This window comes from Oncorhynchus mykiss, chromosome 24 (genome assembly GCF_013265735.2).
Source record: "Oncorhynchus mykiss isolate Arlee chromosome 24, USDA_OmykA_1.1, whole genome shotgun sequence".
NCBI lineage: Eukaryota > Metazoa > Chordata > Actinopteri > Salmoniformes > Salmonidae > Oncorhynchus > Oncorhynchus mykiss.
In genome coordinates, this window is record NC_048588.1 from 27,061,561 (window position 1) to 27,074,490 (window position 12,930).

Here is a 12,930-nt window from a genome sequence, read left to right on the forward strand (position 1 = left end):
TAACTTAATATAGCAGAGATACAAATGTAGACTTCCTGTGTAGAACCCAGTTGTAGTAAATATGTAACTAACTAAAGAACTCAGGTTTACCGTAGCTGTTTAGCATACTTAGTAGAAATGTATAGCTCTGTATGATACCAGTGAAGGAGATACATAGCAGTAGTCAATGAGATTCTACAGACTTCCACCCACAGTAAGTAACCATTATGTTTGTGTCATTGCTGCGTGTGTTGTACACCAGCTGCACCATTAAGACTGTGTGGGGTGATGTTCATTGGCTCTTTTGGAGAGCCGTACTACTGCTTCACTGCTTTTGTTAGCCTCAGAACCATGATCCACCTTCTTAAGCCCTGTTTTAAAGACCTCACCTACAACGCCAACCTTCAGGACCTCAGGAACACATCTTATAGCGGACACCAGGGGAGGTGAAGGGGGAGAGTGGCTGGAGCGGGGGTTGGGGGAGAAGGGGTGTGGAGAGTTGAGGGGGGAAGGGGTAGAGCCTCTCTCTGGGGATATACAGAACAAGTCAAAAGTTTGGACACCTAGTCATTCAAGGGTTTCTCTTTATTTGTACTATTTTCTACATTGTAGAATAACAGTGAAGACATCAAAACTATTGTAACGTTTGTCGTCGGAAGGTGACCAAGGTGCAGCGTAGTAGGCATACATTCTTTTATTTAAATGTTCCACCAAGAAAAAAACAATAAACAATACAACGAACAAAAAGCTTCGTCGTGCAAACTACATGCACTCAAACAACGACAAGATCCCACACTGAAGAAGGGAAAAAGAGCTGCCTAAGTATGATCCCCAATCAGAAACAATGCCCACCCAAATCACACTCTGACCTAAGCAAACATAGAGAATAACAAGGATCTCTAAGGTCAGGGCGTGACAACTATGAAATAATACAAGGAATCAAAAAAGTGTTAAACAAATCAAAACATATTTTAGATTATTCAAAGTAGCCACTCTTTGCCTTGACAGCTTTGCACACTCCTGGCATTCTCTCAACCAGCTTCAGCTTCCCCTGGAATGCTTTTCCAACAGTCTTGAAGGAGTTCCCACATATGCTGAGAACTTGCTGGCTGCTTTTCCTTCACTCTGCGGTCCAACTCATCCCAAACCATCTCAATTGGGTTGAGGTCGGTGATTGTGGAGGCCAGGTCAACTGATGCAGCACTCCATCACTCTTCTTCTTGGTAAAATAGCCCTTACACAGCCTGGAGGTGTGTTGTTTCATTGTCCCGTTGAAAAACAAATGATAGTCCCACTAAGTGCAAACCCAATGGAATGGCGTATCGCTTCAGAATGCTGGTTAAGTGTGCCTTGAATTCTAAATAAATTACTGACAGTGTCACCAGCAAAGCACCCCCACACCATAACACCTCCTCTTCCATGCTTCACGGTGGCAACCACACATACGGAGATCATCTGTTTACCTATTCTGCGTCTCACATAGACACAGCGGTTGGATCCAAAAATCTCAAAGTGGCACTCATCAGACCAAAGGACAGATTTCCACCGGTCTAATGTCCAGTGTTCGTGTTTATTGGCCAAAGCAAGTCTCTTCTTATTATTGGTGTCCTTTAGTAGTGGTTTCTTTGCACCAATTTGAGCATGAAGGCCTGATTCACGTAATCTCCTCTGAACAGTTGATGTTGACTGTCTGTTACTTGAACTCTGAAGCATTTATTTGTTCTGCAATCTGAGGCTGGTAACTCTAATGAAGTTATCCACTGCAGCAGAGGTAACTCCGGGTTAACGCCAGTCTCAACATCAACAGTGAAGAGGCGACTCCGGGATGCTGGCCTTCTAGGCAGAGTTGCAAAGAAAAAGCCATATCTCAGACTGGCCAATAAAAAGAAAAGATTAAGATGGGCAAAAGAACACAGACACTGGACAGACAAAGATTGGAAAAAAGTGCTATGGACAGACTAATCTAAGTTTGAGGTGTTCGGATCACAAAGAAGAACATTCGTGAGACGCAGTAAAAATAAAAAGATGCTGGAGGAGTGATGACGCCATCTGTCAAGCATGGTGGAGGCAATGTGATGGTCTGGTAGTGCTTTGGTGGTGGTAAAGTGGGAGATTTGTACAGGGTAAAAGGGATCTTGAAGAAGGAAGGCTACCACTCCGTTTTGCAATGCCATGCCATACCTTGCGGGCGCCAATTTCCTCCTACATCAGGACAATGACCCAAAGCACAGCTCCAAACTATGCAAGAACTATTTAGGGAAGAAGCAGTCAGCTGGTATTCTGTGTTAATGGAGTGGCCAGCACAGTCACCGGATCTCAACCCTATTGAGCGGTTGTGGGAGCAGCTTGACCGTATGGTACATTAGAAGTGCACATCAACAGCCAGTAAAAAGGCTATCACTTAGAAATGGCTATAAAAAGACCCTCCCACAGTGACACAATGGATAGACATTGTAAAAGAAACACAACACATGGAGCGTATGACCTTTGCTTTAAGAACTCAAGAGGTCAGGAATACTGGGAAAAATGGGTTTCGTACTTGAAAAAGGTCTAATTCAAAGATGTCAATGTAACTAATATGATGAAGGTATGACGTGCACTGTAACTGCCAGATCTTTTTTTTTGTTCCTTTATTTTCCTTTGTGTTCCTACAATAAAAACAAAGTATAAAAAAAAGAAGTGCCCATCAAGCCAATCCAACTTGTGGGAGGTGCTTCAGGAAGAATGGGGTGAAAACACACTTACAACTAGAATGCTAAAGGTCTGCAAGGCTGTAACTGCTGCAAATGGAGGATTCTTTGACTAAAGCAAAGTTTAAAAGACAATTATTATTTATATTAAAAATCATTATTTATAACCTTGTCAACATCTTGACTATATTTCCTATGTATGTTTTCATGAAAAACAAGGATATTTCTAACTGACCCTAAACTTTTTAACAGTAGTGTTTTAACAAGAAAATGACCACAGTTGTATAATAGTGATTGTGCTATGAGAATTGAATGACTATTGATTATATCAATGTTGTAACGGCTGTCGTGGGATGAAGGAGAAGAGGACCAAAACGTAGCGTGGTAAGTGTCCATAATATATTTTAATAAAATAACACTGGACACAGAAAACAAAAGGAACAAGAGAAATAAATGAAAACCGAAACAGTCCCGTGTGGAACAAACACTGACAAGGAAAAATAATCACCCACAAAACACAGGTGGGAAAAGGCTACCTAAGTATGATTCTCAATCAGAGACAACGAATGACACCTTTCTCTGATTGAGAACCATACCAAACACATAAACACAACATAGAAAAAAGAACATAGAGTACCCACCCCTACCCACACCCTGACCAAACTAAAACAAAGACATAACAAAGAAACTAAGGTCAGAACGTGACAAATGTAATGTTGTCCCCTTGTACATGACAAATACAACTAAAATAACACAGAAAGTAAGATAAATCAGATAATGTGATTTTACTTGGATCTCACAGTACATTCTTTCAAAATAAAGTGTATTTCCCAATAATTCTGAATAGTTTTTCCAGATAGTCAGTGCACTTCACGTCTGACTGTCAGATGCTCTCTCTCTTGGCACTATGTCAGAAGGAGAACTATGGTTATGTCCACCATAAAGACCAGAAGATGACGTGTCAAACACAAACATTCTGTAAATACAGTCACTCTACAGCAGAAGGGCTGTTACAGTATATCATCCTGACCATATTTTCCCTGGAAAATAATATATGTGAATATGTAGTACTTAAGAGCTTGAGATCCAGTGATCCAGCAAAATTCCTCCTTTCCTCCTGATCCTAACATAGCTGTTTTTCCCATGATGTCAAGCAAAGAGGCACTGAGTTTGAAGGTAGGCCTTGAAATACATCCATAGGTACACCTCCAATTGACTCCAATGATGACAATTAGCCTATCAGAAGCTTCTAAAGCCATGACGTAATTTTCTGGAATTTTCCAAGCTGTTTAAAGTCACAGTCAACTTAGTGTATGTAAACTTCTGACCCACTGGAATTGTGATACACTGAATTATAAGTGAAATAATCTCTGTAGACAATTGTTGGAAAAATTACTTGTGTCATGCACAAAGTAGATGTCCTAACCGACTTGCCAAAACTATAGTTTGTTGACAAGAAATTTGTGGAGAGGTTGAAAAACAAGTTGTAATGTCTCCAACCTAAGTGTATGTAAACGTCCGACTTCAACTGTATGTCTGGATTTTCCCAAGTTCATACATTTGTTGGCAGACTTTTCTGAAATGGTGCATTCTGAAATTCAGTGTGAAACTTATGCAAGAGTTATAAATAAGGCCCCTGAAGTCTCCACCTGGGCAGAAGAGCAAAGGCTATGTCTCCGGGGTCTATTAAAGGGAAGGACAGAGAGGGCTCCAATATTTACTGTAGATATAGAGTAAGGGTCTATTAAAGGGGAAGGACAGAGATGGTTCTAATAACACCTGTAAATATACAGTACGGGTCGATTAAAGGGAAGGACAGAAAGGGCTCAAATATCTCCTATAGATATAACCAACAGTTGAGCATCTGTTATCAGCATACATGACTGTGCAGTCTGCAGGATCTGCTCTGCTTCTAGTTTCAGCAGCCTTTGAGCAGGACATGATGCCTCCCTCACCTGCTTTCATAACCTCATACTCCCCCTTCCCTTATTGAGCACACTGCCTCTTGATTACATGTACCTTCCCTCTTATTTAACTCAATTCCCCATACATTCACTAACACTTAAATAATCATGTATTTGTATTATGGTGGAGGGGTATAACTGAGCCAGGGCAGGGCCCCTCCTGTATATGTGTGTGTGTGTGTGTGTGTGTTTGTGTGTGTGTGTTTGGGCAGCACACAGGTGAACAGAGGCACCGGGTGGTCCTTTTGTCCTGCCAACAGTTATCTGGGGGACCCATACAGGGGCCACGGGGGGCAATTGACTTACAATACAAGCGGTCTTCCAATGTCTCCATATTGAGTGGGGGAGAGGTGAAGTTTGAGTTGGCTACTTATAACTTTATGTTACAAACACTCTCTTCTGGGTCTGACATGTCATTGCTGGGTGAGAACACACCACTCCCTTGGGTGTGCATTAACAAAAATGAGTAAAGGCAATTAAGCAAATGTTTTAAATAGGACACCCACCACCTATCACATACACAAAGCTAAATGAAATACATGAACCATTTTAAATCACAAATGGTGGCTAACAGTTATAAGACAGTTATTTTTAACCGTTAAATAACAAGGACTATTCGATGTTGCGCGACATGTTCTTTGTCACTTCCTGTTGACAGCAGGCTACTAATTTAGTAGTAGTATTAAACACTTGCAAGTTGTCACTTTCTGCGTTGTTTTTTCCCGAATCGAGTTTCACTGTCGGGAGGGCGGAGTTCAACTCACCAAAACCCTCCATATTATAATCTAAGTGTCAGACAGAATCTTTACTTTGGGACAAACATCGAAGGAGACCTTGTGCCTTGCTATTCACTCTTCTGGTAACTCGAGAGGCTGGTGTTGTATTTGTATTGAGGTACTAACCGGAGACGTTGTATGCTCAAATAACGTTTTTGGACCGTTTAAATCCAAACTATTCAAGTAAGGATCTACTATCTCCACATGGAGACGCGGTATACACTTTAAAAATGTATGTAGGATATGGCAATGTAACTATGTTTCAGGCTAGCCTACGTATTATGTTCTTTGTATAGTTAGAGAGAGATGAGTGATGTGAGGCTACATTGTTGCCAGCCAGGATGGATTCAACCTCTAGTGCGACTCTTCAAAGTGGATGTATTCTAATTAGCTACTTTGTAAACAATGATCATTATTGGTCAACACTTGGGTCATATCCTCATTCTCTCGACTTCACGGTTACTGTACTGTTAGCAAAGCCTACACTATTTCCATAACTGAAATGCAGAATTATACTTGTCTTTTTGTTTCAGTCATGGATAGTGTTTCTCAAAGTAAATGTCAAGGTGATTTAGTAGGCTGCTTGTCATCTCATTTCTTTAATCAAATTTCCAGACTAGCATCCTTCATTTTTGTAACCAATTGTTTTGAATAGCCTACAGTAGGGCAGGCTTTAGCCTACATTTTCCTAGCCAACACACACAGAGCTCTGAAGGAGTTTACAGTCTGTACATGTCTGAACTGGAGTTAGTTTAATGAACTTGTGGAGGAGAGGAAGGGGTATGTTGTCACCACCCTTAAATTCCTCTGCTGCAGGAGGCTATGACTGAGTGTTGTTGATAGTTCCTGGTCAAGATTGGGCTTGGTGTTGGGTTATCTTGTCCTGTATCTGTCAGTAGCCTACTTTTTTTTACTAACAGTTTCAGAATAAAGTAACTGTGAAGAGGATTAAAGATCCCAAGGAACATCAGAATTCCAAAAATTAGCATGGTAACTTAGTTGATATACTGTAGGCCATTGTGCAGAGACAAACTCTTTACAATTGTTTTAATTATTTTTATGTAACCTATATTTAATTAGGCAAGTCAGTTAAGAACAAATTCTTATTTACAATGACAGTCTACCCTGGCCAAACCCTAACCCGGACAATGCTGGGCCAATTGTGCACCGCCCTATGGGATTTCCAATCACGGCTGGTTGTGATACAGCCGGGAATCAAACCAGGGTCTGTAGTGACACCTCTAGCACTGAGATGTAGTGCCTTAGACCACTATTTTTTTTATAATATAATTAACCCACCACATCTGTTTCTCATTCTGTACTGAGACAATGGCTGTCTGGGTTTTATTGCAAGCTGTTGCATAATTGAATTCATAAAGCCAGTATTTCCACAGGAAGGAGGCTAGAGCTAATGTGGTCTCCTAAAAATGTTATCTGACTTTATATGAACTATAGAGAGACTGGCAATAAGGTGCCAATAACAGGATAAGTAGTGCACTACTTGGTGCTGGTCTTGGGGCCTGACAGTGTCTATTAGTCATGTTTAGACAGCATGACTAACACTTCACTTGACAATGGTGATACTGAAGCCAGTGCCATAGGGGCACAGGACCTTGTAGCTCCTGTCAAAACCATAAGGAAGAAGGACATGCTAGACTGCTCTCTGTTTGGATTGTGGTGAACAACAGTGAGTCATAATCCTACATGCAAATTACTTCCATTACTCTCTCCCCCTCTTCCAGGTGGGTCAATCAATCAGTGAGTGAGACCTGAGATGGGCCTCCCCTCGTTACTGTGCATGTGTGTGCTGGTGACCCTGGGTGGCCACCGGGGGGTGATCTCCCAGGCCCCCTCCACCCCATCCTATGGCGAACGTGGCTCCGACCTGGGTCTCCAGGTGTTCCAGCAGGTGGCCCGCTCCAGACCCCAGGAGAACGTGGTGCTCTCCCCCCATGGTGTGGCATCCATCCTGGGTATGCTGCTGCCAGGTGCCCACGGAGAGACCCGCAGGCAGCTCCTCACAGCACTCCGCTACAAGAAGAATGGTAAGACTAGTCCTTTCATAGCCTCATCCAGTGTCTCTCATTAAAGGGATACTGTGAGATTCTGGCAATTAAGCCACTTTTCTACTTGCCCACAGTCCGATGAACTCATAGATACCATTTTTATGTCTCTGCGTGGTAGTTTTGTGAGCCAATGCTAACTAGTTTAACGCAATGACTGGAAGTCTACAGGTACACGAGCGTATGCTACTGTACCTGTTTACTTCCAGTCATACTCCTTCCCCAAGGAACGACACTGTTTTCAGAGAATCACAACATATCTCATTAAAATTCCCCAATTCTTCTTTCCAGGCCCTTATAAGATGTTGAAAAAGCTCCACAAGATGCTGACGGCCAAGTCCAACCAGGACATCGTGACTATCGCCAACGCTATGTTCTCCCAGCAGGGCTTCCCTATGGAGGAGGCTTTCATGTCCTCCAACAGGGCCAACTTCCAGTGTGAGAGCCGGACCTTGGATTTCACTGACACCCAGGCGGCTGCAGCCACAATCAACATCTGGGTCAACAACCAGACCAAAGGTGAGACTCCAACTGGATTCAGAGTTACTGTTGGACAGTCAATTAAAAAATGACCATAGATCTCTAATGGTATGTAATTAGGCTACATTCATGTAGAACCAGATTTTATTTAACTAGGTCTTGTGATGATTTTACATTAAACATTTTTTTTTTTTACATTAAATAGAAGTCACTAACTTGAAGGTTTATTTTTTATCACTGGTGTTGGAATGATACATTTTTCTGACTGTTGTGTTCTCATTTACAGGCCACATCCCCACTCTGGTCAAGGCAGACATGTTGGATGGCGCTTTGACCCGCCTGGTGGCCGTCAACACCATCTACTTTAAAGGCCTATGGAAGTCCCGCTTCCAGACAGAAAACACCAAGATGAGAACCTTCAACGCGGGAGACGGCAATTCATACAAGGTCCCCATGATGTCCCAGCTGTCGGTCTTCAAAATTGGTGAGTTCTGCTCTGAGACCTAAGACACCACTCTGAACCCTTCTGTCCTGCTCACTGGGCTAATATTCTGACCTGCTCACTGGGCTAATATTCTGTCCTGCTCACTGGGCTAATATTCTGTCCTGCTCACTGGGCTAATATTCTGTCCTGCTCACTGGGCTAATATTCTGACCTGCTCACTGGGCTAATATTCTGACCTGCTCACTGGGCTAATATTCTGACCTGTGTGTGAAATGATATACTGTCTGCTGTAGACCACATAATTCCATCCTGACTGTAGTTTAGCCATTTATGTGACGTGAGTTTGTCATGTCGGCCTAAGAGTAGTCGAGTTGGGTATTTATCAATGCAGTTTTAGCACAGAATAGCTACTCTCTGGACGGTCTAGGATTATTTCCCTGACGTGCCTAGTTAATTTCTGAGAATAAATTGGGAAAACCTCTTGATTACTGCAGTAAAACATTGCTCTTGGGAATCATTTCCACCCTCTATTTACAGAGAAAATGTTACAGAACAACACATTAGGCAAGTATACTTCTCAGACATAAATGACAGATTAAATCACTTTTGATATGTGTGAATAATGGGAAACATTGTTGCTTTATGACAACATGTGGAGTTCAGCTTTGATTACTTGTTTTATGGCTGTTTCACAGTATGACTGTATATAGTCCTGTCAATGATTGTGTTGTTGGATCGGTATCACTGTGGTTTTGGCGTCTTTGTCTTGCCATATCCCACCACAGATTTTTCTGGGAACCAACAAACTCCATCCTTCTCATTATGCAACTAAAGCCAAACTAGACTAGAAAACAAACATATTAATGTCACTATAGATGAGAGATATAGTATTTATTCACAACATTACTATCCTCAAAGGTGTTGAATAATGTCAGAATTTCAGGTGGACCATGAATACAGTAACACTTCTTAGCCTACGGTATGGATACCCCTCACCCCTGACCCCTCATCTCCTAGGTCTGGCCAGCACACCCCAAGGGCTGAATTATAAGGTCATCGAACTACCGTATCACGGCAACAGCATAAGCATGCTGATCGCCCTGCCATCGGAGGAGGACACGCCCCTAGGTGATGTCATCGCTCACATCAGCACAGCCACAGTACAAAGCTGGACCAAGCTGTTGCACCAGAGGAAGGTCCGCCTGCTGCTGCCCAAGTAAGACCCAAACACAACCCACTCACTGGTTCAAAAACCCTTACCCAGAATCCTGTACAGGAGGGTGCAATGTTCTAAACACATTGCAGGTAAAAAAATATATTGTATAGAGCTGATGTTATTGCCCACTACATGACAGAGAAGTGTGTCTGTAATGTTGCATCCCAATGAACAGGTAACTTCCAGGTATTGTTGCAGGGTCAGGTCAAAGACAAGACACACCCATTCCTAGCTCTTTTATTGGCAGGAAGCATTTCCTGTCACCTGCTAATACTCATCAAATGTCACACATAAATGACTAACTCCTAGGTACAACATTGTGCAATCTTTCTATTTGTTATGTGTATGAAAAGTCTCCACTAATTGTTGAAGGAAAGGCTCAGTGTGTGTGTGTGTGTGTGTGTGTGTTAGGTTTACTGCTGAGGCCGAAGTGGACCTGCAAGCCTCCCTCTCAGCCCTGGGGATAACGATCCTATTTGATGAGGGCAAAGCCGACTTCAGACACCTCAGTGAGTGGCACTGGGATCATAAATCAAATATCACATAGAACTGTAATGTCTTCTTTCTGACAGTGTATCAATCATTGGTCTGTCTGACTTGACACAACAATGACTGGAGCTAATATATGAAAGGATTGTGGACTGTTTACTGCAGTGAGATCTCCAAATAGCCATGATTCATGACTAACTGTCCGGTGTGAAGTGCTGATAAAGCATAAGATGTTCTTTACTACTGACATCTTCTGCAGGCTTCCTTAAATTATGGATCAGAATTAGTGTGCATAATAATTGGGTTGTCCTTTAGCGCCACCTAGTGGGACATTGTTTTTAATCAATGGAACTTTACAGCACTAATATTTTGTCATCTAACTTTTCCCTTAGGTACAGAGCCTGTGTATATATCTAAAGCTCTACAGAAGGCCAAGATCGAGATCAATGAGGATGGAACTAAAGCAGCAGCTGTTACGAGTGAGTGGTTGTTGGTTTAGTCATTTTGGTGTCTGTTTGTATTTAGTTTAGTGTGTGTGAATTGGATTTTGCATCTGTGTGGATATTCTCTCTGAATATTAGAGATCAGGCAGGTTGAAGACTTAAGTGTTTTCATTTGTATTTCTCCAGCTGCCATCTTAATGGCCAGGTCTTCTCCACCTTGGATCATCGTAGACCGACCCTTCCTCTTCCTCATTCGGCACAACCCAACAGGTACAGCATGCTGTCTCTCTGTCAATCTCTCATTTTTCTATTACTTTTAGAATATACTCTAATGGCTTCAAAAGACTGGCATCCTCGTTGGCAAAGATCACTAGTTGTTGTGTAATTGACATGACATAAATCGGAACGCATGTCAGGTCAAATTCTGATCTCTGGTCATATTCTGTCTTTGTTTTTCTTTCTTATTGATATGTTGACTATGTTAATTTTCTTCTATTTTCTGTAGAATTACTTGTTGTTTCCTTGGTCCTCAGGTACAATCCTCTTCATCGGCCAGGTCAATCAGCCTTGAGCCTTTCCTGCCTGCAGATATCCCTTTCACTGGAATGTGCCTTCCGAGCTTCAAAATAATACATTTTGAATATACACAGCACACACTTCCTTGCTCACATGCAAGCACACCTATACCACACTTGCACACAAACAAAATCCACACTGTCATACTCAAAGACTTGTATTTGTGGACAATGTGGACATATTATGATGCTATTTCTTTTAAATGTTTGCATTTGATTTGACTTTTATTATGGTCCATAATATAGTGTTCTGCCAATGAGACATTTCCATTGTGTTTAATTATCCTTTCTAGATGATTTGCTACCTTTTTTAAACGACCCTGAATGTCAAATGTGTATATTATATGGAGTACATTTCAGTTTGAATTCATGTTATTGGTGATTTTGCATGTTCAATTTAAGATTGGAAAGTTACACTCCAAGTCACTGACTTAATTTAGCCACTCAAACCCATGTTTTGATAGGCATTAAACTCTGTTTCCAATACTTTTTATTTTTTAAATAAACATCCTTTCTGTTGTCTCAATCAAATATACAAAACTTTCTATAAAGTAAATTCATATTATGTAAAGGGTACCTTCTATTATTGAAAAGTACCTTTGATGTGCATTCGACTGGGAGATTCTCATTTGCGAAAAAGACAGTATTCTCCTCGACTCCTTCATCCCCTCTCCTCCGTGACCTGGAAACGACTCAAGTGATCTAGTGGTTGAGGAGAGTGTCAATTAATTAGTAGGCGAATGGAGGAGCATCCTCGCTTCATTCTACCAATGAAGCACAAGAGTCATGTGATCTAAAGTTTTGTGAGCATGGACAGGATAGAGATAGGCAGACTAGTAAATTGCGATAAGATGAGTATTGAATAAAGCCCATCTTTGTGTGTGTTCCCGAAAGCAGTATAGCGGACAAAGGCACGGCATAAGCATGGTGAACAGATAGACGTGATTATGGACAGCGAGGAAGAAGGAGAAGATGTTGAAGTACAAAATGTATCCTTCTGTCTCTGATGGCTCAGAAATTGAACCTGACCGAGTGAGAATTAATTACCTGTGGTGGCAGGTGGGGTGAAGACCTCTGAGTCCGAGCCTTACCGGGGTGGCGTTGAGGTGGATAAAATAAAAAAATTCCCTGTGTCTGTGACGCCCACAGTTTGGTGTGACACAGACCCGGTGTTGAAACTGAGAAGACATTGTCCTTTTAAGATTTGAAGCAGCCTTTACCTGATAAAGTCATGTTAGGATATGTCAGTTATCCCGAGAGCATTTGTGCCGAACCCACTAAGGTATTTCAGATGCCAAGCTTATGGTCATGTTGAAACAGTGTTTAGGAGGGAGATTCTAAGATGTGAGAAGTGTGTATGAGGGCATGGGACAAAGGAATGTGCAGTATCTGTGGAAAAACTTTGTCAATTGTGGGGGTGCCCATGTTGCTGGGGATCAGAAGTGCCCGGTGCGAGAGACAGGTTGAGGTTGCCAGGGTCAGAGTAGAACAGAAGGTGTTGTATGCTGAGGCAGTGAAGAGAGAAGAGGATGATGGGTCAAGGGTGAGCAGTAGGCCTAGGCTGATACATAGTGATACAAATTTGTGCTTCAGTAAGGTTGGCATCTGAGCATTCATTACCATGGTTATCAACTGTACCGCAGAAATGGAACGTAAATCATGTAAAATATGTTGTGGTGGCAGTTGCAGAGAAGAACTTGGGTGTACAAGTTTTTACTGCAGAAGAGCTACAAGGTGTGTTGAACGAAAGAGTCCCGTCCTTTCAAGCCATTGGCCTGGTGTAGGATCAGTTAGGGTCAAAGTAGTGGAA

At 41.9% G+C, this 12,930-nt stretch overlaps 1 protein-coding gene across 5 annotated transcripts; it reads left to right on the forward strand.

Moving 5' to 3' along the window:
* The first annotated feature begins 5,262 nt into the window (after positions 1-5,262).
* LOC110504102 (glia-derived nexin) lies at positions 5,263-11,660 on the forward strand. 5 transcript variants are annotated; one of them, XM_021582923.2, is made up of 9 exons: positions 5,263-5,592; positions 7,152-7,454; positions 7,764-7,991; positions 8,239-8,436; positions 9,415-9,613; positions 10,025-10,122; positions 10,495-10,581; positions 10,732-10,815; positions 11,079-11,660. In XM_021582923.2, the coding sequence occupies exons 2-9, from the start codon at positions 7,184-7,186 to the stop codon at positions 11,114-11,116; spliced, it is 1,203 nt and encodes a 400-aa protein (XP_021438598.1). In that variant the 5' UTR covers positions 5,263-5,592; positions 7,152-7,183; the 3' UTR covers positions 11,117-11,660. The 5 variants fall into 5 exon arrangements, with proteins under 5 accessions (XP_021438598.1, XP_021438599.1, XP_021438600.1 ...); XM_021582924.2 differs by having other exon boundaries at positions 5,269-5,641; XM_021582925.2 differs by having other exon boundaries at positions 5,269-5,527.
* The last annotated feature ends 1,270 nt before the right edge of the window (positions 11,661-12,930 follow it).